The sequence below is a fragment of the Gekko japonicus genome, unplaced genomic scaffold (genome assembly GCF_001447785.1).
Source record: "Gekko japonicus isolate JY-2015 unplaced genomic scaffold, Gekko_japonicus_V1.1 scaffold2328, whole genome shotgun sequence".
NCBI classification, from domain to species: domain Eukaryota; kingdom Metazoa; phylum Chordata; class Lepidosauria; order Squamata; family Gekkonidae; genus Gekko; species Gekko japonicus.
The window spans coordinates 132,756-159,258 of record NW_015161474.1 but is presented as its reverse complement, the minus strand read 5'-3'; the positions used below and the strand labels follow the sequence as shown (position 1 = coordinate 159,258).

Sequence of the window (26,503 nt, the reverse complement as noted above, 5' to 3'; positions counted from 1 at the left end):
GGAGACGGGGGGAGCCGGCGGGATGGGGGGGAACTTACCTCCTCCTCCTGCTTCCTCCTCTGCCTGATAAGTGTGTAGCTCCCTCTCCCCCCCCGCGAGTATCACGAGTCCCGCCCCTTGTTTTCTCTATTAGCTAATTTATGGCTCCTTTGATCCAGTGTTAAGTGATGAAATTTTAGAGTCAAAGTCAAATACCTTTAATGGCATAGCAGTAAGATACAAAGATGTACAATAACATGGTATGGATATAAAAAACATAATAAACAATACAAGTCAATCCTTGACTAGAGTAGATCTAACTTTGACTACTTTGGCAAAAAAATGGCCACTATAGCTGTAATATTAGGATTAGCATCCTTTAGTAGATATTGAATAGCTTTTTCCCTATTAGAACTATAACTAGGAGTAAATAAAGATGGCAACAATTCTTTGCGTAAGACTGAGTGAAATTGGCAGTCAAAAATAATATGATATATTTTTCTTCTGTAGCATTATGTAGAAAAATGAAGAAAGTTTTTGTAAAACGATGGGCGGATATGTACAAATGGCTAGAAAATGGATAAATGACTCTAAGATGTATAATAATGAATGAATGAGCAGTGACTGAACAACAAATAAAAAATTAATAAATAAAACTTTAAGATGTATAATAATGAATGAATGAGCCTGTTTAAAAATTTAATAAATAAAACTTTTTTAAAAAATAATATGATATATTGAGTCCACGGATTTTAAAGGACAAGAACATAACCTTTCATAAGGGTGAATTTTATTTAACCAACCTGAGAGCTCTTTCAAAGGGAACACATTTAGTCGGGCTAGTGTAAAGGCTCTACGGTGCAAAGGCTGGGCTAAGTTGTGAAGTGGGCCATCTGGCCATATTGTATTGGGAGATTCACTGAGCCTGAGAAAATATGCAAAATTGTGCAGGATGTAAAATTTGGAGTTCAAGGTCAAGCAGTCTCTGTTTAATAATCTGGAAAATAGAGACTTCATCCAGTGAATAGAAATACTCTAAGGAAAAGCCAATTTGACTAATTTTCTTCTCAATATATGACAACCAGGATGCGCTATAAGCTTTAAAATGTTAGATTAAAGAATTTGGTGACAATCTGAAATGTCCTTTCAACAAAAATTTAAACGTTAATAACCAACATTTAGTATTTATAAAATGTTGGCCCAGTTCTAAACAAAGAGAGGAGTATGGAATACAGTTAGAAATGCCTAGAAGTTGGCGAAAAATGCAGGCCTGTAGTCTTTCAAGGTTGTTATGAAGGCCTGTTATCCAAACGAGGATTCCATATAATAGTTGGGGGAGATTTTTAATTTCAAATATCTTTATGACACCCGGTAAATATTGATTCCCTCTGGAATAAAATAATTGTTTAAGGTGTGAAACAGATTGTTTAACTAAAGAAATATTACAGGATCTATGGGTTGACCATTTAAGGTTATATTGAAAAGTAATCCCTAGGTATTTGAAATTTTTAACCTGGGCAATCTCAGTTTTTCCTACTGTCCACTTCATAGGCTTCCAACATTTAGAAAAGACCAGCACTTTGGGCTTTGAATAATTAATGACCAAAGAGTTATCAGCACAGAATTTATGAAAAGCAAATATCTGAGAAGACCGACCCTGGTACAAGAAAGGATTGTAGTGTCATCTGCATAAAGCAGAAGGGGGATCTTTCGAGATCCCAATTTAGGAGGGTGTCCATTGACATGCTCCAACCTTGATGGAAGATCATTCAAAAATAGATTAAACAGAAGTGGGGCCAGTATACATCCTTTTTCTACTCCTTTTGAAGTTGGTATTTGATCAGTTAAATGACTAGATTCTGAATATTTAACCTGACAGACTGTAGATGAGTAAAGCTTTTTAATTAAAAATAATAATCGAGGGTGAATATTTAAAGTTTCCAACTTTCTGGAATGACATCTGCTACCCCCCAGGTGCTGTCATTCCACTCCTAGAACACTCCTGCTACTCCCAGGGGCTGTCATTCCACTCTGGGGCCTGTCATTCCAGTCTCAGAACACACCTGCTACTCCCAGGCACTGTCATTCCACTCTGGGGCCTGTCATTCCACCCTCAGAACACATCCGCTACCCCCAGGGGCTGTCATTCCAATCTGGGGCCATTCCACTCCATGGTCTCTTAATCCAGTTCCAGAACACTCCAGCTACCCCCAAGGGGCTGTCATTCCACTCTTGGGCCTGTCATTCCACTCCCAGAACACTCGTGCTACCCCCAGGGGCTGTCTGGGGAATGTCTTTCAAGTCGCAGAACACTCCTGCTATCCCCATGGGCTGTCATTCCACTCTGGTGCCTTTCATTCCACCCTCAGAACACATCTGTTACTCCCAGGGGATTTCATTCTACTCTGGGGCCTGTCATTCCACCCTCAGAACACATCAGTTACCCCAGGGGCTGTCATTCCACTCTTGGATCTGCCATTCCAGTCCCAGAGTAGTCTATTTGGGCCCAGAGGCCTTAATGGAAAATCCATTCTGCATTTTCTTTGCCACTCTACTTGTACTGTAATGTATTTCAATGGAGCCCATGGAAGTCAGTTGGCATTCCTGGTTCTCATTGTTTCCAATGGGCCTTCAAGTCTCTCCCATTGTTTCCAATGGGCAATCCTGTCCTTCCTTATAGTAAAAAGGTAAAAGGTAAAGGTTCCCTTGTTCGAAAGCCAGTCGAATCCGACTCTAGGGTTGCAGTGCTCATCTCCGTTTCAAAGCCGAAGAGCCAGCGCTGTCCGAAGACGTTTCCATGGTCATGTGGCTGGCATGACTAAACATCAAGGTGCATCCCGTCAAAACCTTGGAGCTGGAGAGGGTTCCCTCTCCCTTTTATATATTCTTAGTATTGCACTGGTATGACTTCCAAGTGGCTGGTAACTAATCATCAGTACAACAGGAATCAGTGGGATGTATGAGTGATGAATAAACCTTACTTCATTTACAAGAACAGCCTTGTTAATCAGCTGTTCTTTCGGAGCTTGCCCTGCCAAAAGTTTGGCTTTTGCATCCTTCTGCCTCTTTTTCTTTCTGGGTTCTGTACCTATTCCATCCATTTAGGGGTTAGTTGTGGCCTTTTGTGGCTGTAGAAAGAGGTCTGGTAAGCTGAAGGGCGTTATTGCTTTAAAGGGTTGTGATTTAATTGGGAGGGAGGGGGAAAGAACAGTACAACTTTAAGCACCCTTTGTCAGTTGTCATGTCGGGCTCAGAAATGCTTGATTTGGGCATATTTTATGGAGAAGTTGCAATTAGATTGCAATTAGATCATTCATATGTATACATTGTACCAGTGAGATATGTGTTGAAGTCTGTTTAAATGATCTTAAATGCCTGAGCGGTGGCATATGCAAATGAGTTATGCTAATGAGCTCCTGCACCTCTTTTTTTACAAAATGACCCCTGCCTGAAAGTAACACTGATTAATCAGGGAACTACAACGTATAGTACTTACTAGGTACATGAAGATGTGCTTTAAGAACAGGAATGCTGCCCATGCTATTTCATGCAATTTTAGACACTTTTTTTTTTAAACAGGGCATCCCTTGGATTTTTAATTTTTTTTTGTCATGTACACCCAGATCAGACCTGAAGGAAAGGGACCTTGATGATGTTTTATATGAAGGACAACATCTCTAACTGTGCAGAACACGTCCCATCATACTGCACTGCAGCGTCAGCATTAGGGATGAGCAAAAAGTGCTGAGGTGGAGACTTGAAGCTCATAATGCCTTTTTTTTCTCTTTTTGGTCCAGAGATTAGAACACTGTCAGTGAGGGAGGGGAGAAAGTAGTCTAATAAAACTGGAAAGGAAAATGGATCTGTCAAATAATTTCCAAGTACAAGCACGATAAAAAAAAACCAAAAAACCTTTTACTGTTGATTTAAAGGTCACCTGTAAGTTTGAACTAGTCAGCTGTGGCAGCTCTCCTTTTTGGATGTTAACAGTTATAGGGACATAAAAATGAGAAACAGCCCAGCAAACGATAATCCGTTAATTGATGGGAAGGAGATGTGCGCAGGTAGAGATGACGCTTCACATGGTTTAAGAGGAAGATCTGTTTGGCTTGCTACTAGGTGCGTGCATTCGGATCTACCCGAGCTGAAAATATATCTGAAATATTCTCTATCAGTATTTTTCGGGTATATTTTGGCATCCCGAATGTATCTGGATTCTCTCGGGAAATGAATCCTGAGAAGATCCTGGATATATTCAGGAATTACCAGTAGATCCGAAAACAGCAAGAGGCAGGAGCAGCTGTTTGTTGGGCTGCTGCAATCTCTTTCAACTGTAAAGAGACTGCAGAAGACAGCCGGCGGATAGCTCAGCTTAGGGCTGGCTGGTTTCTCCTGCAGCCCAGTTTAAATGGGCCCCTCTTGCAGGTCAGGTTAAACTGGCCACAAGAGAGGATCGGCCGGAGTGGCGGGAGGGGAGAGCTCCCCTACGCCTTGCCTTGGTGTTGACTTCTCTTTCAGCCTGGTTTAAACCGGGCTGCAAGAGAAGTCTGCCCAGGATCAGCTGTGCTGGTGGGGAACAAGCTGCTCCCCGTGGGTACAGCATTTGGTCTGCATTTTTTCCTCCTGTATAGGATTCTGTCCCCCAAGCCTGTCCAGGAATGAGAGGGAACCCTATACTTTTTCAGTACAGTAAACAACAACCCAGAGAGGTAGGCTACCCTCTCTGGATTTCAGAACAATTTGCCACCAGAACCTCTTTTAACTAGAGTCCCCTTCCAGCCTAAGAGCCAAGGCTCAGACTCTTAGCTGGCATCTGGGTTTTACACATTAGCACCTCTATCTAGAGATGCATGTTTAATTCTTACAAAGGTAGCTTTTATGGTGAGCAGAAGTCACAGGCGTTTAGCCTTGGAACTCAGTTACACATCAGAGACCATTTAAAAATAATCAGGTCTTTATTCAGCTCAGAGTCTTGCAAATAGACTACAAAAGATTTCAAAACAACAAGCCTAAGGCAGTTTGCCCTAACTACACAGTAAGGTACATAGTTACCATATCAGGAACATCTACAGTCCAGGGTTCCGGGGATCTTGAAGAGAACACCCATTTTTGCACACTATATGCTCCAGTTACCAAGCAGGTCTTTGTTCTCCCAGAGACCACATGTCCAGGTGCAATAAAACAACAAGAAGTGAGAAGAGAGCTCACGAACAGGAACAAAAACGCAAGAGGAGCAGAGAGAACAGAACTCTCTCCTATTGGGAATGACCAGTTATAGACCCATTCCAGTCACAAATTAGCTCTGGCCAGGAGCCAATTGTGAGTGGGCAGGGGGGTGGCCAATTCTTGGTTGTCATGGGTACAAGTGGGAATAGGCTGGGAGTCTGGGAACTCCCTCTGCAGTCAGGTGACCCAACCTCCAGCCTTCCCCATCAGCTACGTGACTTCTGGCATGCTGCCCTAGCTTCTAGCATGGAAGTGTGAAGAATGTGTGGTTATATGGCAGGGCTATAAAGTTTCTCCAGCCAAATGTGCAGGCCATATGGCTTCAACAGGAACAAGGCACAGCAGGTTATCAGCAAGACATCCCAGGGAAGGCAGGGGCTTTTAGAAATCAATATTTCTAAACACCCCCCCCCCCCCCCGGGTCTATTGAACCAGGAGAAAATGGGATTTTCAATCCTGGATCCGAACACCACACTGGTATTGGGATCTGGGATTATTCGGGAAACCAGATTTTTTTCCCCTGGTTCAGTATACCTGAATTGAAAAGGGAGGGGGGAATGCACACAATGGCATGTCTACAATGGTGTTTTCTGTGCTGTCTTATTTTGAAGAATAACATTAGTTTCCCTGATGCCATAGAAATGTGTATAGTCTGAAACCCGGGGGAGCCGTCGACATCTTTGAAACTGATGGGTTTTACATGCTCAGGGCTTGGTAGAAGCATGTGTTCTCCACTATGACATGCATAACAAAGACAATCTGGGTCAGAGATATGAGAATAATTCAAGGGAGAGCAGGATTGTCTAACTGGTACCTTTTGTTATGCCACTGAATAGCAGGCACTGCTGGGTAACCAATAGAGTTTCCTGGTTCCCCCTATGAGGGGTAGCATTGACAGATCTAGGTGGGGAAAGTCCCAGATATTAGGGGATGCGGTCTGGAGAGGGCAGGGACCTCAGTGCAGGACAATGTCATAGAATCCACCCTCCAGAGCATCCAATTTTTTCAGGGGGAACTGATCTCTATAGTCTGGAGATAAGCTGTATTTTGGGGGGTCCCCAGGTCCTACCCGGAGGTTGGAAGCCCTAGAAACCAACTAGAATGGCTCTCCTTGTGAGTCTTAGAAAGAGTCGCAAGCTCTGGGTTGGAAAATGCCTAGAGATTTGGCGGGGTAGAGTTTGGGGAGGGCAGGGTTTGGTGAGTGGATGGACCTCAGATGGGTATAATGCCCTGCCCCTTTAATAGAGACTTAATATCTGGAAATGGGCCACTGAAACCTATCATGTAGGCTTCCCAAGTCCCCCCGGGGGGTGGAGAAACCCCCGCCCCAGAGGCCCGTTCCCCGCCGCTGGCGGATCGGGCCCCAGGGGGAACCCCACCCTGACGTGTGCGTCACCCGGAAGTGACGTGACCATGCCGGGCACGCTGGGGGTGGGGCCACGGTCATCCAAGGGAAAACTCAATGGTTTTCCCTTGGATGGTCATGGCCCCGCCCCCAGCATGCCCGGCATCGTCACATCACTTCTGGGTAATGTGCATGCAACACGTGCGCACTTTGCGCATACGCACGCACTCAAGCCACAGCGCGGAAGTCCCCTGGTAAGGAGATATTTTGACTTGGCAACCCTACTTTCATGGCATGAAGGTAAATAACATCACCTGGCAAATAATAGTCCATTAAGCTTCTATTAAAGGGGCAGGGCATTTTCTCTCTCTCTCTCTCCAGACTTCCAGCCTCCAGAAATCATCTATCTGAGCACTGTTGGGAAAATTGGGTGGTAGACTACATGGAGCCTAGATCCCATCCTGCTGGGGTCTTGTGCTCTGTGCTCTTTGTTCCCAAGATATGCAGGGCTGCTGTAAACAGAAAATGTGCTGTATTTTCAGATGTACTGAATTCTAAAGGTGCCCATAGGCTCAAAAGTGTTGAGGACTCTTGATGTAGAAAGCTTTATGAAAGATATTCAAATGTAAAAGTCTGAACTTATTTGATTGTTTTAAATAGCCTTGGACTACTGTGGAGGCTTAAAATGTCACGCTTAATTTCAGCTCTGAATTCCCTAAAATTGGGTAGCCTGTACATGGATATTCCAAATGACATCTCTTCTCTCTCTTGAAATTCAGCAGTGAGCCAAACATATCTGATTAATGGTGCTTGTGAAGAAATGCCCTTTTCTCTCCAGGGAAGTTTGAAATGAGCTAAACCTCCACTTTGTGTTTGAACAGGTTTTCTCCCCCCTCTGGGCAGAGTGCAGCCAGGAATAGGGAAGTTATTCCAAATGTTTTCCAGATTACCTTTATGCATGTGCTAATAGATCTAGCCAGTGAGACAATATGATGGACTCCCCCCCCCCCAAGCAGGGAACAGAGTTTTGGAGGTATAGAATACTAGATAATTTACAGGAAGGAGATTACTTGAGATCTCCAGGAAGTACTTATTTGACCTGGTGTGACCTGGTGAGTGGGAGGGGAAAACAGATATGATAAAAGCTCCTTGTAGAACAAAGGAGCTCTTTTTTTTCATTGGGTGCTGAGGACATGATCACACACCGACCTCTCCACCGGGAAAGCAGCCATTTTGACCATGTGCTGACCTAAGTGAACTGGAGGGATCTTCAAAGTAAGGAAATTCGAGATATCTATATCAACCTACTCTGAAGGGGCCCATCCTATTTTAACATCTGATAGGGCATGTATAAAGAAAGGGACAGAGGTTTTGTGTTTTAACAATTTCTTTTGGTTCCCTTGCTCAGAGTGCAAAAAGTATGCTTATGAACACTTTATTTTCTAAAAATACTTTATAAGATTTGGATTAGGGCTGTCAAGTGGGGGCGGGGGGCGGGTAAACCCCCGCTTTGGAGGCCCAATTTCCGCCACCGCGGAATTAGGCCCCAAGGGGAACTCTGCCCCCCGAAGCGCAGCATGGCTGCGTCACCGGAGGTGACGCAACCACGTCAATCACGTTGGGGGCGTGGCCCCGATTGTCGGAGGGAAAACTCTATGGTTTTCCCTCTGATGATCGGGGCCACGCCTTCAACATGGCCGATGTCGCGCATCCCTTCCGGTGATGTGCTGCCGGTGCGCACTTTGCGCACGCACATCTTTGGATGGCTCCCGGAGCCCAGTGAGGCTCCCCCGCCAGTAGGCAAAATAGACTTAGCAACCCTAATTTGGATGCTGGCTGTGGTTCTCTGTACCACATACATTTCCACAGTCTTGGACATTGAAAGGAGTGCCAGGAGGGGGAAGACAGGCAGTTTGCAAGTGGCCAGTCCTCCAAGGGCACACAAGGCAGTAACCTGTCCTCATGGTGACCGGGTGCTGGCAGCAGGAGACACAGAGGGAAGGCCTCAGAACTCAGAAGGGAGGCTGGGAGTCCTGACCCTCCTAGTGGGCAGTCCCTTACAAAGGTCAGATGGTGGTGATGTGTTACTGGAGAGAGAGAGAAAAGCCTCTCCAGGGAGTCGGAAACCCCTTGGAAGGCAGGGTGGAATAAGGCCTACGGGCCAGAGAAGGCCCATTCTACCACAGTGCTTCCTCCCTCTCCTTTGGTTTCTTACCCTACCCATTAATCTTTGAGGGCAGCAGCTTTGTCAGGGGTGTAAAAGCTGCACAGCACTTCCAGAACATGCCAAATCTGATGAGACATTCCTGCGGGAAATGAGGAGTGTATCATGGGCAGGAATAGTCCTATTTTATCATGGGCAGGAATAGTCCTATTTATACCCCCTTTTAATTCCCGAATGGATTGTTTGGCTCAGAGCAAAGTTAGCATTAGTCCTAACCAGGGGTCATTTCCTGCGGGAGCGCACAGGAGCGGAGCTCCAGCAGTAAGGAGCCCAGGGAGCGTGCACATGCAGCAAGCCCCCCCTGCTCCCAGCAGCCCTCAGTTGGGCCACAAAGAGCAAGAAGCAACCAGGTAAGTAGCAGAGCCCCCCCTTCAGGTACAAGCTCTCCTTCCTCTGTGAGGGCAAATCTGTGCGTCCCCCCCATAGCTAGCAATCCAAAACAGTCCAGCGGCACCTTTAAGACCAAGTTTTATTCAGGTACGAGCTCTCCCTCCTCTGCGAGGACAGATCTGCACGTCCCATGCTCCCCCCACCTTCAATAGCTAGCAATCTGAAACAGTCCAGTGGAACCTGAGTGGTGGGTGTTGCCTTCTGGCACACTTCCAGTGATGTCAGGGGGTGTGGCATATGCAAACAAGCTATGCCAATGAGTTATGCTAATGAGCCCCTGCACCTCTTTTTCTACGAAATGACCCCTGGTCCTAACTATGGTGTTTGTTACCAGTGTGCTCTGTTCTTCCTATGGCTGTCTTTTCTTTCCTATAAACTACCCCTGCCTGTTCTGTGGTTTGCCCTGCTGTTGAATTTTGTCTGCATGTTCTATTGTTTCTTTTTTTACCACATTTCTTGCTCAGACTCCAGGCAGATTCCCCTCCCCCCGCCCTTTGGTTTGGAAACCCACTTAAAACCATGGTTAAGTGGCCAACCCTGGTTAGACCTTACCCTAGTTAGTGCAAAGTAGGTGTCATATTACGCCATGGTGAAAAAGAAGGAAGGGGTGATGGAAGAGAGGGTGGGAAATGAGGAAGGTCAGGGGGAGAGAAGCCAGCATATCTAAGCCATTGGCAAACTCTGTGCATGCTCCATCGCTAGACTGTTGAGGAAAGCTGCATTTGCAGGGAGTGTTATTGTCTATACACAGACAGGTGTGTGCACTCAACAGATCTTTTTTTCACCCATTTGGATACTAATCTTTATTGCTCAAGAGAAAGGAGCCATTACTATATATATCTAGAGTTGTATAAGGCAAACGTCTAAGGTTTTGGCACAAGGACATTTTTGAGTCTTTTTGCTAGAAGGGGGAAAAACCAACATTTGCAGTTAAAACACTTTGGACGGACATAGTGGCGCAGAAATGTCACGCAAATTGCCATCACTGACCGTTTTATTACGTATGCCAGCATCAGCCTGTTAAACACTGTTTTCAGAGTTCCGGCGCCAAATGACAATAACCGTTAAGTGTGTACAGTCTATGGCATGTTTCCGTTTGACTGCCACTGGTTCTCTGCAAGCCGTATGGCAACCAATGGGCTGGAAATAGGCAGATGACTGTGAAACCCATTTGCTAGTAAAAGATATTGTGCGTAAAATGGGAGCGGGTGAATTGATATTTATGGAAGCTTTCATTGTAGCTTAAATATGGAGAATAACCTCCGTTAGGAATTTACTTAAAAAAAGAGAGATGATACAAAGGTTACAACAACCTTTCTATATTGTATGTAATAATAAATTACACTTACCAACCCTAGACTTTTCAGGGACGCTGGCGGTGTAAATGTCCTTGGTAAATTTAGGTTCATTGTCATTGATATCATGGATTTTAATGATAAATTCCGATTCTGGCTCGACTTGTCTTCCAGTCTTCCGGTCTATAGCCTTGGCACGTAGGACATACAGGGACTTTTCTTCTCGATCCAGCCTTTTTGCAGCATGAATATCTCCTGTATTTTCGTCTATAACGAATAGACTGCCAGCTCCATCTCCTGTTAATATGTATTTTAAATTTCCATCTCCTTTATCTTGGTCAGTGTGTAGCTTTAGGGAGAGAGAGGGGAGGGAAAGACTGCTATAAATATATGCATTGTTATTAACAACCCAATCTTTCCTCATATACTAGTAAGTCTTTACAAATCTTGTCTATAATTGGGGTCACCGTTGGTTATCTCCTGTCTCACTATTGGGGGAAGAAATTGCAAATCGGAGACTTTGGTCTCACATGCAAAGTAACTCTAAACAAACTGATAAAGGATGCAAGGATGCAGAAGATAAGAAAAGTAGCATTTAAAATGAAGAATACAATGTCAAATGCGATAATCAGATTTTTTCCCCCACAGTGTTCTTCCACAAACCCAGATAGTTTTATATTTTGTCCTGAAGACAGCTAGTCTAACAAACTTTTTTGAGTGAGATTTAAAAAAGAAGAGAAAAAGAAAGAAAAAAGAAGACGACTTGGGTTATGCCGTGACACTTTGGATCTCCATCAGTTAAATAAGGTTTGTCATGTTGTTTTGGGGGCTGCTATTTGAAAATCCCAAGGTCAGAGCCATCTTGGGTATGCAGTCTTGTGGTTCCTTGGGTACAGGAAGAATCCTTTTACATTAATTTATTTACTGTACCACTAGCAGACTATTCCCCCTTTCACTACGTTCAGGCTGTTCCAGAGCTCTTCAGAATGTTCTGTAGCCTTGATACAAAGGTGGTGGGGTAAGAACTCATGCTGACCTCTTCCTGGATGTGCCTGCAGAGGTGTGGGTAGGGATGCCAACCTCCAGATGGGTCCCTGGAGATCACCCAGTTATTACTATTCATCTCCAGATGATAGAGATCAGTTTCCCTGGAGAAATCGGCTGCTTCGGAGGGTGGTCTCTGTGGATACCCGGTTGAAGTCCCTTCCTTCACCAAAACCCACCCACATCAAGCTCCATCTCCAAAATCTCCAGGTATTTCCCAACCCAGAGCAGGCAACTCTAGGTGTGAGGCAGCCAAAGAAAATTGTAATGAGTGTTGTTGTTTTTTTGTAGTCAGCTCAGAGGTCATTTCGGGGGGGATCGCGGGGGATCGCAGTTCCCCCGGGTGAGGTGCGGGGGGCGGGGCACATGACGAAGCCCCGCCCCCTGCTTCCGGCCACCCCGCTTCCGGCCCTCATTCAGCCAGGAGGAGGCAGGAGAAGAGGGAGGGTAAGTTGCTTCCTCCCTGCCTCTCCCCACCCCTGCCTGCCTGGGGCCAGGGAGGGCCTTCGCGGGGCTTCCTTGCACTCCCGCCAGCCTTGCGGGTCCACCGCCGGGCCCCTCATGGGGTTCGGCAGTGGAGCGGCAAGGCCGGCGGTGGCAGCCGGGACCGTTGGGGGCGGGATGTGTGGCCTTATGACACATTTCCGGTGATGTCAGGGGGTGTGGCCTTATGACACACTTTCGGTGATGTCAGGGGGTGTGGCATATGCTAATGAGTTATGCTAATGAGTTCCCCTAGCTCTTTTTCTACGGAATGACCCCTGAGTCAGCTCATGGGATTAGGTTAGGGGTACAACAAGTTCAGGATGTTTTCAGCTGTTGCTGGCCCTGCCCATCTTTATGAGAGAGAGAGAGAAGACAGTACTGGGGATAAGTGGATTCCCCCAGTCCATTTCTTTTTATAGTTCTGAATTTCTCTCTGTGTTGTGGTCTACTCCTCCTTGATCCCAGTTTAATCGGGAAAACAAAAATAAAATTCCTGAATTGGATTCACTTTCAATTACCAATATACATTTGCATGTATTCATTGATGACTGTATCGGTTGAATCAAGGTCTTGCTGTTGTTATGCCGGCTATCCCTCCCCTTTGGTAGCCATAAAAATCATTTGTTGTAAAATTCATCATAGCAATATGGTGACAGCATTCAGTTTCTACCAAACGTTACCCTCTCCTCCCCAGTGCTCACTGTAGGGATACAGATAATTCCAGCTAGATTTGGGTCCATGAGCACCTCAAAGAGCAGCAATACTCTGGGTCCAGGCGCTTTTATTTATTTATTTATTTATTTATTTGGGACTTCTATCCCGCCCTACCCAACAGCTCAGGGTGGCTAACAGACGGCCATGCCGAGATTAAAATATAAAACAGTACACAGTACAGACAGTAAAACAACATTGCCTACATAATAAAATTTGGTGCTCTAATAATTTACATAAAGTGGCCAAGATTCACGACGTCCCATACTGGCAGCCAATTTTCTTCATAGCATGAGCACCAGGAAGACTATTTACACTGGCTCGATTGGGCGCCATCTCCCCCCCCCCAGTGAGGTAGATGGCTGGAATCTCAATGGTGGAATAATGGCGGCGGTGGTGGCTCCCCCTCAAAGGCCTGGCGGAAAAGCTCCATCTTGCAGGCCCTGCGGAACTGTATCAGGTCCCGCAGGGCCCAGATCTCCTCCGGAAGCTTGTTCCACCAGGAAGGAGCCACCACCGAAAACGCCCTAGCCTTGGTTTGGGCCAACTTCACACCTCGGGGACCTGGAACTTCCAGTAGGTGGAGATTCCCTGATCGCAGTGCTCTTGGGGGAACATACAGGGAGAGGCGGTCCCTTAGGTAAGCCGGACCCTGGCCATTGAAAGTCAAAGCTCCCTTCATCAGATAATTCCAGTAGTTTATGCGATTAAATTGGCAATTATGTAGCATGTGTGTATGTGTTGTTCTTTGAAAAGTAGTGTACCCCCTCCCCCTCCACACCTTGACAGTAAATCAGTTTTTTTTTTTACTTCTCTTGATTTTTTTTAAAATGCAAAACACCACAGTGGTTATATTACCACTTGGACAGATAAAGGTTTCCCTTGCTCAAAATCTGGTTGAATCCAACTCTAGGGGGCAGTGTTCATCTCTTTTTCCAAGCCGAAGAGCCAGCGCTGTCCAAAGATGTTTTCGTGATCATCTGGCCGGCATGACTAAACGCCGAGGCACACAGAACGCTGTTACCTTCCCATCAAAGTGGTACCTATTTATCTACTTGCAATTTCTTGCTTTCGAACTGCTAGATTGGCAGGGGCAGGGGCCAGAGATGGGAGCTCACTCCGTCATGCGGCACTCGGGTCTTGAACTGCCAAACTACAGACCTTCTGGTCTGTAGCTCAGCATCTTAACCTCTGAGCCACCACGGCCCTCGATTTGGACTGATAGACTTACCTAAATACAAAATACACTGCATTAATTTCAGTTACTGAGGAAGCACATGTCCCAGATCAGTGAATCTAATCCCAAACAAATTCTTGGATGATAGTTCTGTCTGTGGCAGCAACAGGGTAGAACTGTTGACCTCACATCCTGCTTGCTGGCTTCATAGATACAGCAGATTGGCCACCATGGGAAACAGAATATAGGACTATTGGTATCATCTAGCAGACTTCTTCCAAGGAAGTAGTATAGGTGGTGCACTCATTCAAAATACGGGTGGAGGAACTGCATGCTCATTAGCTTGAAGAAAACTCCCTCCATTCAAGAAACTAACTCCTTCATAGACAAAGATGTCAGAAATGCTTCAAACTTTGCATCCCCAAAGTGGAAAAGTAGACCAATGTAATGGTAGGGATGCCAGTCTCCAGGTGGGACCTGGGGATTCCCTGGAATTACAGTTTATCTCCAAACTACAGAGATCAGTCCTCCAGGAGAAAATGGTTGGGTTTGGACAGTGGACTCTATGGCATTGTACCCCATTGAGGTCCCTGTTCTCCCCAGGCTTCATCCCCAAATCTCCAGGAGTTTCCCATCCTGAATCTGCCTACCCTACGTTAATATAATCTTATATGTACTTGTAACACCGCATGTGTTCACATGTGCAATTTCTGTCTTGTGATGTCCAGCATTTCTTCTGAACAGGTTGAGGAGCCATCTTACACGATGCAACGAGGCACATTGCCACATTGTCTTGGCTTACATTGTCATAGGTAGGGATGGGCACAAACCAGCTGTCAAACTGAAGTTCGTCACAAACATTGGCTGGTTTGTGGTTCGTAAAGCAATGTTCATGAACTGAAGAACTGCCATGAACTTTCACAAATTTTGACACAGTTCATGGTGGTTTGTGGTGGTTCGTGAAGAGCGGAAAGCAGGGGTCTAAACCTCTGATTTATGCTCTTCACGAAAAACAGCTGAGCTATTTGGTTGAAATGGCTGGGTGCCATTTCAACCACTGCTTTCTGCTTCCCGTGAAAAGCCACAGGGAGCAGAAAGCAGGGGTTGAAATGGCTCTGAGTCTGGGGCTGACTGGGGCTGGTTACCCAAGAAAGTCCCTTTGAACAGGTGAGCCACATGGAGCAATCTGCTCATGAACCAAACCTCATTTTTGTGGTTTGTGCCCATCCTTAGTCAGGGGACCCACATGGACAAAAGCCAGGTGGGGCACGGGCTGTAGTAAGGAGGGAAATGAGATGAGATTGGGTAAAAATGTTGCCTGGATTCAACCCTTTAGAATTGAGCCAGCACTTTTTGTCTTGGTTTCATAGGCAGTCTGAGCCAATCAGGAAATATTTTCAACACCTAAGAGTTCCACAGTCCTAGTACAACGGAAACAACAACAACAAAATTATTGTGTGGGAAAGTCCCATTTAGAGTGTGACAAAGCTTTTTTATGAAGCTGTCCTTCTGATCAACTAAGCACTAGTAGCAGGCTGCCTTATAAAATGTGTTACATCCCAATGAACACCAACAAAAAAGGGACTGTAAACATATGATTTAATGCTCACCAGGTAGGCATGTGAAAAGCTCACATGCCTTAATTTTATAGGCAGTATTATTATATTTTCATATTGATTGTAGCTGAAATCTTGAAGAGATGAGTGACCAGTTTGTGGTATCGATGCCACAGAGCAGTAAACATTTGCAACATTGCTACACATGACTCAAATTGCTGCTTGCCCATCTACTTCTTGAAGGAAACTGAATCTGAAGCAGAGGGGTCTGCATATACTCTGTAGCATGCACTGAAGTGAGACTCATAGTTTTGTATCGGCCCATTTTTCACCAGACCTGAACAAGTACGTGGGTCACAACACAAGTCAACACCAGTGTTCCCTCTAAGGTGAGTTAGTGTTTGGACAAAAATATTACAAATTATAAAACGAATATATTAAGTTTCACTGACCATTAACTTTAATTTAATGCTAATGGGTATATTAGGGAACCCAGCAGTAAGTAAAGAGAACCAAGCTATGTTTAAAGTCATGATACTAGCAAGCAAAGCAGTGATCGCTCTAGGCTGGAAGGACAAGGGTAAGTGGACAGTAGAAACCTGGCACAATTATCTGTTTGATTTCATACAGTTGGATATAATTGAGAAATTGAATCAGAAGACCACATGGGAAGACAAGACCACAGGAATTGGGAAGAAATGGAAGACCTACTTGGAATGGCTACCAACAGAAGGAAGAAAAGACGTTCAGGGCAAGATCCGGACTCTGTGCCCGTGGCTGGGAATAAAGAACTAACACACTGGAATAGCAGAGGGGGGAGGGCTAAAAACCAACACGAAATGTACGGGTAAAAAGACAATATGTAATACTTACTAAAATTCAAAATAAAAAATAAAAAAGTGAGTTAGTGTGAGCTAGCTCACAGTTTTTTAGCCTCCGGCTCACACATTTCTGTCTCAGCTCAGGAAGGATGGCCCCAGAGCAAACTGATATATGCAACAGCCAAATCACTCGCTCACAACGTTTAATGCCAGTAGCTCACACAGTAGAATTTTTGCTCACAAGACTCCACAGTTTAGAGGGAAGATTGGTCAAGACCAGTGTTCCCTCTAAGCTGAGTTAGTGTGAGCTAGCTCACAGTTTTATAGCCTCCGGCTCACACATTTTTTGTCTTCGCTCAGGAAGGATGGCTCCAGAGAAAATTAGTTGATGCAGCAGCCAAATCACTCGCTCACAACTTTCATGCCAGTAGCTCACAAAGTAGAATTTTTTGCTCACAGGACTCCAGAGTTTAGAGGGAACATTGGTCAAGACGTAGGGCAGTAGAGGCTGAGGAGCGCTACAGACTCTGCGACAGGAGCTGGAACACGAGAGTGAAGCGAGGTGACAGGTAAGGTTCTATACCGCTAGAACTCCCTCAGTAGGCAACTCTCCAGGCTGATGCTGTGCGAGCTGGTTTTATAGTAAGTTGAAGCAGCACAGGTTAGAGTTCAACTCAAGACTTCTAATGGGAACTCATATCTCCACCCATCCAGTCTCTAGAGGAGGAGCATCTTCTTGCCATGACTGAAAAGTATAGTGCTGTCCCCCCAAGTAAGATTGCCTTAGGTGATACCTTGTGTAACCAGGTATTTCCTTCGCCACCTGATCCAGGTTTCTGCTTGAGCCTACCACCTTCATTGGACCTGATAGAGACACTGGAGGTCTTGGGTGTTGATGGTTACGCTTCTGGGGATTGCCGAGTCACCATATCCACTGGATTACTAAGCTGGTGGGTAGTAGACATGGGGGCCTCCCTCTGGTGATTCTGAGTTGTTTAGAGTCTGGGTACTGTGGGGGGGGATCCTCTTAAGGTTACCAGGTCCCTCCTGACAACTGATGGGGATTGAGGAGGGGCTTACTGGGAGTAGGAGGGAGCCTCTGCTGATGTGCAGTGAGGTACCCAGGTCACAACCCCCATAACTGGGAAGTGACGCCATCACTTCTGGGACATTTGGGCAATGCTCTGGTATCTGGGCGAAAACTCTATGGTAGAAGCCAAATTTATTTATTTATTTATTTCACTTTTACCCCGCCCTCCACGCCAAGCAGGCTCAGGGCGACTTCCAAGAACTTACAAGCAGTATACATTCACAATAAGATATAAAACATCATTTAAAACACAACCAGTCAATATAAAACATTCATTTTTATTAGTTGGCGATAAAACTAAAGTGCAATTTAGGGACACATTTGGCGGTACCGCCGCATTACTTCGTATAGGATCGGAGTTCGCCACAGGGCGCTGCTGGTAAAACGTCGCTCCTATCAGAACGCCTGCCTGAAAAGTTCTGTTTTCACGGCCCTGCGGAACTGTGACAAGTCCCGCAGGGCCCTGATCTCGGCAGGGAGCTCGTTCCAGTAGGCCGGAGCTACAAATGAAAAAGCCCTCGTCCTGGTTACCATCAACCTGACTTCCTTAGGGCCAGGGAGGGCCAGGCGGTTTTGGGATCCTGATCGCAGTGCTCTCTGGGGAACATACGGGGAAAGGCGATCCCTCAGGTAGGCCAGTCCCTGACCATAGTTTGTTTGTTTGTTTGCCCAGAGAATTGCCCCAGTATTTCAGAAGTCATGATGTTACTTCCAGGTTATGTGGGCAGTGACATAGGCATGTTGTTGCACCTCAGCAGAACCTCCCTCTTTATTGTGGTATTCCCCCCCCCGCCCCCGCTAGCCAGCTGATTGATGGCCGGGCAGTTGGGGCCTGTCAACGGGGAATCCCCGCCTCCACGGTGTGTGTGTGTGTGTGTCTGGGACACCTCAATCCTCCTGCTCTGAGGAGTTTTCATCTCATATTAAGGCTAGCACAGGACAGGTCCTGACATGTATTTATAAATAAAGCTAATATTACAGAAACACCATAAGGTTCCAGAGCTCTCTTCTCAAAGGGGACCAAAAACCATACCTTTGCAGGTTCTGAAAAGAAAAAGACTTCCCTAAAATCTTCTAACCATAGAGTTAACAACTGGGATGCCTGAGAGTGTTGAACAGCTGGATTGAACAACAGCGGATAAGCAGGCAAATCACCTCATTTATTATTGAGCAGTTAATTTGTCACTGGGAAATAAAACAGATACAGAAAAAGTACCAGTCTTAAAAAAAAAAAAAAAGGAGGGAAGAATACGTACTCCATGAACTGAAAAGACCTCTATCAAAATGGCACTTTAAATAAAGCCTTAATAGCAGACCTTAGCCGGATGGTTCATTTGGGAGTTGAGACTCCCTCTGGAGATAAACCATTTATGATTTTAAAGGTCAAAAGCAGCACCTTTTTAACTGTACCTGAAACATATTGAAGGCCAATTTAATTCCTTGAGAGTGGATGTATATTTCACCCCCTTTTTTTCTTTAGTAATAGATAGGCAGCAGTATTTGGGGCCAACTGAATTTCCCAAACCATTGCTCTGGGCAGTCTAATATGGAAAAGCTCAAAGTACGAATGATGGTGGCATCATGCTTTTGGTCTAGGAGTGGGTACTGCTGATCAGTAGGTCTATAGCTACTGCCTAGGATTCTGGAAGTGATGCTAAAACCAGTAGAACCCCAAGCTGTGGACCTGACCTTTCTAAAAGAGAGTGCTCCCAATCCAAGATGGGCATGTCCTACTCTAGCAGATTCTCTTCACCCTAACAACATCTGAATCTTGTCTGTATTCAGCTTCAGCTTGCTCACCTATCCAAATCCATTGCCATCTCTGGATTCTTATTCAGAACAGCAAATGCTTTGCTTGGTTCAAACGCAGAGGAGAAATGGCACTGATGTTAAGTGAGATGGAAGAAACGAGGAAATGCTGAGGGACTTCACTGGCTGAATACCATGGGGAAGAACAAAAGAGCAAGAGTCCAGTAGCACCTTAAAGACATTTGTGGCAGGGTATGAGCTTCCGTGAGTTACTGCTCAGTTCTTCACATTCTTCAGGTATGGAAGCTGACACCCTGCCACAAATTTTGTTAGTCTTTCAGATGCTACTGGGCTCTTGGTCTTTTCTACTGCCACAGAAAGACGAACATGGCCAGGGGTCATTTCTTGCGGGAGCACACAGGAGCGGAGCTCCGGCAGTAAGGAGCCCAGGGGGTGGGCACATGCAACAAGCCCCAACCCCTGCTCCCAGCAGCCCTCAGTTGGGCCACAAAGAGTAAGAAGCAGCCAGGTAAGTTGCAGAGCCCCCCCCCAGCCCGCCTTCAGGTACAAGCTCTCCCTCCTCTGTGAGGGCAGATCTACGTGCCCACCCCCATAGCTAGCAATCCAATACAGTCCAGTGGCATCTTTAAGACCAAGTTTTATTCAGGTACAAGCTCTCCCTCCTCTGTGAAGGCAGATCTGCACGTCCCCCCCCCCATAGCTAGCAATCCAAAACAGTCCAGTGGCACCTTTAAGACCAAGTTTTATTCAGGTACAAACTCTCCCTCCTCTGTGAAGGCAGATCTGTACGCACACACCCCCAGCTAGCAATCCAAAGCAGTCCAGTGGTACCTTTAAGACCAAGTTTTCTTCTACAAGCTCTCCCTCCGCTGTGAAGGCAGATCTGTACGCCCCCCCCCATAGCTAGCAATCCAAAACAGTCCAGTGGCACCTTTAAGACCAAGTTTTATTCAGGTACAAGCTCTCCCTCCTCTGTGAAGGCAGATCTGTACGCCCCCCATAGCTAGCAATCCAAAGCAGTCCAGTGGTGCTTGAGTGGTGGGTGTTAGGGGGCATGGCATATGCAAATAAGTTATGCTAATGAGCTCCTTCACCTTTTTCGACAAACTGACGCCTGAACATGGCTACCCATCTTGATATATCTCCTTGGGGAAGAACAGCACTCTCCCAGCACCATCTTCTAAGACCTTTCTTCCCTTGCAACTACTGCAGAATGGTGACTCTGCATGATACCCCAGTGGCATTCACTGACTGATATATTGATAGGATAGCTGACAGAGATGGTGAACGATAGTATCAAAAGCCTCTGAGATGGTCAAGAGAGGTATGACGTCTAAATCACCAGGCAACATAGTCCCACTGCTCATCATATTGGTCTGGCCACACCTGGATTACTGTGTGCAGTTCTGGAGGCCTCCCTTCAAAAAAGATGTGGGCGGAATGGAGCAGAAGAGAGTGAGAAAGACTTGGAGTTCTTGCCCCACTTGTGGACCTCCTGGGTTTTAACCACTGAGTGACACAGAGTGTTGGGCTGTGTGGGCCATTGGCCTGATCCAACATGGCTTCTTTTATGTTCTTTTGAAAGTAATCAACATCCCTGGTTTTGCAAGACTTTCTATGCACACTTAGAATGGTGCTACCGCATCGTTAGGAAACTGCCATATGCCGTTGACATTACAACTGAATAAAAAGAGTGACCAGATTTTGCAATTACCTCACTATGGCTCTGCTCTGGGTGGCACATTTTGCACTTGTGTGTATTTAAGCAGAATCATTGTGCATTTGCAGAACAGTATGGTCCACATCGGGCCTGAATTTGGAACACTGACTATTAAATCTTATTTGCTTCACTACATCAATAGTGAAGGGCCGGCTCTGTACTGTGCAGCATTCTGGGGTGCTGTACTGATTGTTTGCCAGCCCACACTCCTGGGAAATCCTAGGAGCATCTACCATGGAACAATCAATGACACTGCTGTAAATTTTGACAGCAGTCACAACATCCCCCCAATGAGGGGTCAAAAGCCCTTGTTTTGCTTTATTCCATGTCTGGAAGCTGTAGCAACTCTTACGAACAGTACCAGCAGACTGGCAATTTGTTAGCTGTGGATAGGGAGGTGTTGAGCTCCCCCTCACTGGCTGTCTTCGAGCAGCAGCTAGGCAAATACTTATCAGGGATGCTTCAGGCTTGATCCTGCATTGAGTGGAGGGTTAGATTGATACCCTGTATGACCTCTTCCAACTCTCTGATTCTAAGAGAATTAACACAATTCCCATGTCCTTCTCTAGGTGAAAGTCATCAGCCAGAACAGCTAATCAGTTTCAATTTCAAAACACAGCATGGGAGCATATTGATGGAACAAGAAGAACCCTTGTTTTGCTTTATTCCATGTCTGGAAGCTGTAGCAACTCTTACGAACAGTACCAGCAGACTGGCAATTTGTTAGCTGTGGATGTTGCTGGAATATGTGTCACCCTTAAGGTGATACACACTGGCCCCTTTCACATGGCCATTCTAAACCAGATGTTATCCATTGTTGGCCCGATACTGGGGCCTGCCCATATAAGGACCTGCCCATTTAAGGACATATAAGTCCTATAAAAGCCTTCAGAACCCACTCTCAGAGCTCACTCGGTTGAGGCCCTGGGCTGGTGGTGGGCTCCCACGGCATTTAAATGCCTTCAGGGCTCACTTCCAGGTGAGGCTGTTCTATGAACTCACAAACCCAACGAACCACGAACCAGTTCAGGAAACAGAAACGTTTGTGTAAGTTTGTGGTTTGTTTATTCAAATGAACCCCGAACCCCAAAGAACCACTATTTTCCCGGTCCATGCCCATCTGTAGTGGCAACTAGAAACAGGGCATTTTCAGTGGTGGCACCTCACTTTTGGAATGCCCTTCCACTTTTTTAAAAAACCTCAGGGTCTCTTTTTATGATGTTTCTATGTAAATGCACAAAAACAAACCAATTACAAAACAACAAAGTATACTAAACCAGCTCAGGATACCACCCAGGGCCATTATTGAACTCCATAAGCCTTTATACCAATCACAGAATTGTTCACCAGTAGTCACACAGGAATTCTACAATGCCAAAATGTATTCATTAAATGGTCCTTATTATACAGCCATGCTAATAACTGTGAATGTACATTTGCCCATGGCTTGATATTATTTCCAGTACTTGATGCATTTTCTTTAGTCCACCACAAAATGCTTTGTAAGCAGAGGTCGTTTCGGGGGGGATCGCGGGGGATCGCAGTTCCCCCGGGTGAGGTACGGGGGGTGGGGCACATGATGAAGCCCCGCCCCCTGCTTCCGGCCGCCCCGCTTCCGGCCCTCATTCAGCCAGGAGGAGGCAGGAGAAGAGGGAGGGTAAGTTGCTTCCTCCCTGCCTCTCCCCACCCCTGCCTGCCTGGGGCCAGGGAGGGCCTTCGCGGGGCTTCCTTGCACTCCCACCGGCCTTGCAGGTCCACCGCCGGGCCCCTCATGGGGCTTGGCAGTGGAGCTGCAAGGCCGGCAGCAGCGGCCGGGACCGTTGGGGGCGGGGTGTGTGGCCTTATGACACACGTCCGGTGATGTCAGGGGGTGAGGCCTTATGACACACTTCCGGTGATGTCAGGGGGGGTGGCATATGCTAATGAGTTATGCTAATGAGTTCCCCTAGCTCTTTTTCTAAGAAACAACCCCTGTGTGTAAGTACTATTCCCCATGTAATGCCCTTCCCTTGCAGGCTCACCTGGCATCTACTTTACTTTCTGTTAGGCACCAGGCTAAAACACATCTTTTTACCTAGCCTTTTAATTAAAAAGTTTTATCTTTACGGCTTTTTCAAAATGGCCCAATTATGGTCTGAGGTTTGTTTTACGGATAGTTTTGGAAGAAGAGTTGGTTTTTATATCCTGCTTTTCTCTACCCTAAGGAGTCCCAAAACAGCTTACAGTTGTCTTGCCTTTCTCTCCCTGCAACAGCAACCTTGTGAGGTAGGTGGGGCTGAGAGAGTTCTGAGTCCCTCCTGGCTACTGGTGGAGAATGGCAGTGGACTTACCTGGAGAAAGAGAAAGGTCCAGGCCTCATTGTCAGTGTTGCAAAGGAAGTGGTGTCATCACACCAGTGACGTCCAGGTGACAATTTGGTATCTGGGAAAAACTCTGTTCAAACTGGCTTCTGCCATAGAGTTTTTGCCCAAAAACCAGAGTGTTGCCTGGATGTCGCTGAGTTCATGACACTGGCAATAAGGCCCGGGCCTTTCTCTTTCTCCAGGTAAGTCCCCCCACTGGACAGCTGATTGGCAGCTGAAGGGCAGAGTCTAGCAACCCTAGTTCTGAGAGAACTGAGATTGGCCCAAGGTCACCCAACAGGCTTCAAGTGGAGGAGTGGGGAATCAGACCTGGTTCTCCAAATTAGAGTCTGCTGCTCTTAACCACAGCACCACAAAAAAAATGTTTATGCTCTTGATGCCCCCGAGCATATTTCAATGGTCTGTTGTTGTTATATTGTTAACTAAAGGCTGCAAATAGTTTAAGCGGCCAGGGCTCTTTTTGTAGCAGGAACTCCTTTGCATATTGGGCAACACACCCCTAATGTAGCCAATCCTCCAAGAGCTTACAGAGCTCTTCTTACAGGGGCTACTGTAAGCTCTTGGAGGATTGGCTACATAAGGGGTGTGTCGCCTAATATGCAAAGGAGTTCCTGCTACAAAAAGAGCCCGGACGGTATTATTTATTCACCAAATGGCTTAGCACCATCCAGTGATCTAAAGTTGACTTTCCCTGGCAAAATCTGATTTGTTCTAGCCCTAATATTTGCTGGTCTGATAACCGCGACTTAAGGGGCCTTTGACTCTGTACCTAGAGATCTTTTGTGGAAGAAATTAAGGGGCCTCGGGATTGATCCGAGACTGCTTTTCCTGATTAAAAAACTTCACTTGGAAACCAGCTGTCCAGTCAGATGTTCAAAGGAGGGAGACCTGACTCCAAAATGCCCAATCAACATAGGAGTAAAACAAGGTTGCACGTTAGCTCCACTACTATTTAATCTTTTCCTAAATGACTTAGCCCCCTATTTGGAAGGAATTGATGGTCATAATCCAAAACTAGGGGCGAGGCATGTCCCACTGCTTCTGTATGCAGAGGATGCTCTGTTACCCTCCCTGTCAGAAATGGGGATGAAAAGGATGCTATCTTGTTTTTTTAGACTATTGTGATTTAAATGATTTGACCTTAAATTTTGAATAATCAAAAATAATGGCTTTGGGGAACACCTGGAAACCTGTCAAGTGAAGTATATAAGAGAGAAGGGTTGAGCATGTTAAAAGCTTTAGATATTTAGGAGTGTATTTTCACTACAGCATTAGATGGGTAGCCCATCTAAAATCTGTAAATAATAATGTTCTGGCGATCACCCTTTTTTAGTACTAAGGACAATCAATTCATTCCTGTAGCCCTGAGAGGAGAAGAAGAAGAGATTGGATTTATACTCCACCCTTCACTACCCAAAGGTGTTTCAGAGCGGCTTACAAACTCCTTTCCCTTCCCTTCCCCTCCCCACAACAGACAACCTGTGAGGCAGATGGGGCTGAGAGAGCTCTTGACAGAAAGTGCTCTTTTTCAAGAACTACGGCTTGCCCAAAGTCATCCAGCCAGGTGCAAGTGGCGGAGTGGGGGATCAAACCCGGTTCTCCCAGATTAGAGTCCGCACACTTAACCACTACACCAAACTGGCACCAAACAGCCTCATCAAGCATAGAATTCTCCTGAATAAATCCAATTTATCCTAATTGTTAAAGTAATCCCAATTAAATAAGTATAATTAATCCAAATATAACTAATTCCAATAGGAATAGTGTTCAACCATAAAATAAGTATCAGACTGCTCTATGCCGCACCAATTTGGTTGACAGCCTTTAATAGAAGAACAGAACAAGTACAATCTAAGTTCTTAAGGAAAATATTAGGGCTGCCAGCGTGTGTCCTGTGCCGTTATATGCTTGGAGACCAATCATAGACTACTAGAGACAAAATCCTGGATTATTACCATCAAATTTTTGGCTACATTAATATTTTAGGAGTAGCCCCAATAGTCTCATTGCATATATGTTATCTGAATCTCAATCATCTGCATGGTTATCTGTCATAGAAAAGAACATCACTGTAATTGGGTTTAGTTTGGATGACTTAGGTACCCTCCCTGAGAAGCTGGTCTTTGCCTTGATTAAACACAGACTTATAGATATTGGATTGCAAGAACTCAGAAGCCTCATCTCAGATAGATGCTTCCCTTTGAGGTGGGGGCTCGTGCCAAGTGATTCCTTGGCAGAATATTTTTCTTGTTTGACCTCCCCTTACGTTTATAGAGCTTGTATGTTAGCAGATTGGGAGGTTTAAGAAAATTCCATATTCTAATATGTTTTGTGTCTGTGGTTCGAAGGACATAGAAAGTATTGTACATGTTTTCCTGCATTGTATACTTTATTTTGATATTCGTGCAATTTATCTAGATCCTCTGCTTCAAAAGTATGATGTTCAATCTGATCACAAGACCTCCCATCTACTAACCACTCATGACTCTGAGATCATTGAGACTGTGGCTAAATGTATTTGTCACGTCGTTAAGAGGAAAGGGATGTTTTAAAAGCTGGGGTAATGTTCCCTTCCTTTTTGACTGAGCATGTGTATGAAGTGTCAGCAAGCTGCCAAATTTCTTATTCTGGGTTTCACATGTATGCGCTTACTTGCTTTCGGGTTCATATGTAGACCTGTTGATGCGCTTAATTGCTTAGCTGCTGGAACGTATATATCTCTCAAGGCCACAGATGGTTTGCTGCTAGATAGTTGCTTGGGTGATCTCACGGAGAGCCGTGGGAAGGAGATATGTTATGCCAACTAGAAGCGTTTGCTCCCAGGCCCGATGGCGCGCGCGGGAAGTCCCGCAATTGGGCCTCAGCTGTTTGAATGTACTATAACCTGTCATGCTCATTGCTTTCCCCTTATTCCTAACAGTGATCCTGTACATGCACCTATAGCTTCAAATAAAGTAAAACCTTTCTGCAAGAGTGTACTTCCTTGATGCTGTGGGGGAGCCTGACATGAAGTCATGCCAATAAAGGTTATTGCTGTTGTTGTTGTTATATTGTTAACGTCTTATTTTAATTCTGAACCTCATCAAGCATAGAATTCTCCTGAATAAATCCAATTTATCCTAATTGCTAAAGTAATCCCAATTAAATAGATATAATTAATCCAAATATAACTAATTCTAATAGGAAAATATTGAATTACTTTTTGGATGTTTTTTTCCCGTGAACCAGAGTGAAGTAGACAGTTACAATCCCAAGTTTATTTATAAATGGCTGTATATCAAACCCAGCAAAGAGAGGGAGGGAGGG

At 45.5% G+C, this 26,503-nt stretch overlaps 1 protein-coding gene across 1 annotated transcript in view; it reads right to left on the bottom strand.

Annotated features, from left to right (window-relative positions):
* Positions 1-26,503, bottom strand: part of CDH9 (cadherin 9) — a 160,840-nt gene that overhangs the window by 93,762 nt on the left and 40,575 nt on the right. The window contains exon 2 of the mRNA XM_015429143.1: positions 10,514-10,808. Within this exon, the coding sequence (XP_015284629.1) occupies positions 10,514-10,808 (295 nt within the window). The remainder of the gene's footprint in view (positions 1-10,513; positions 10,809-26,503) is intronic.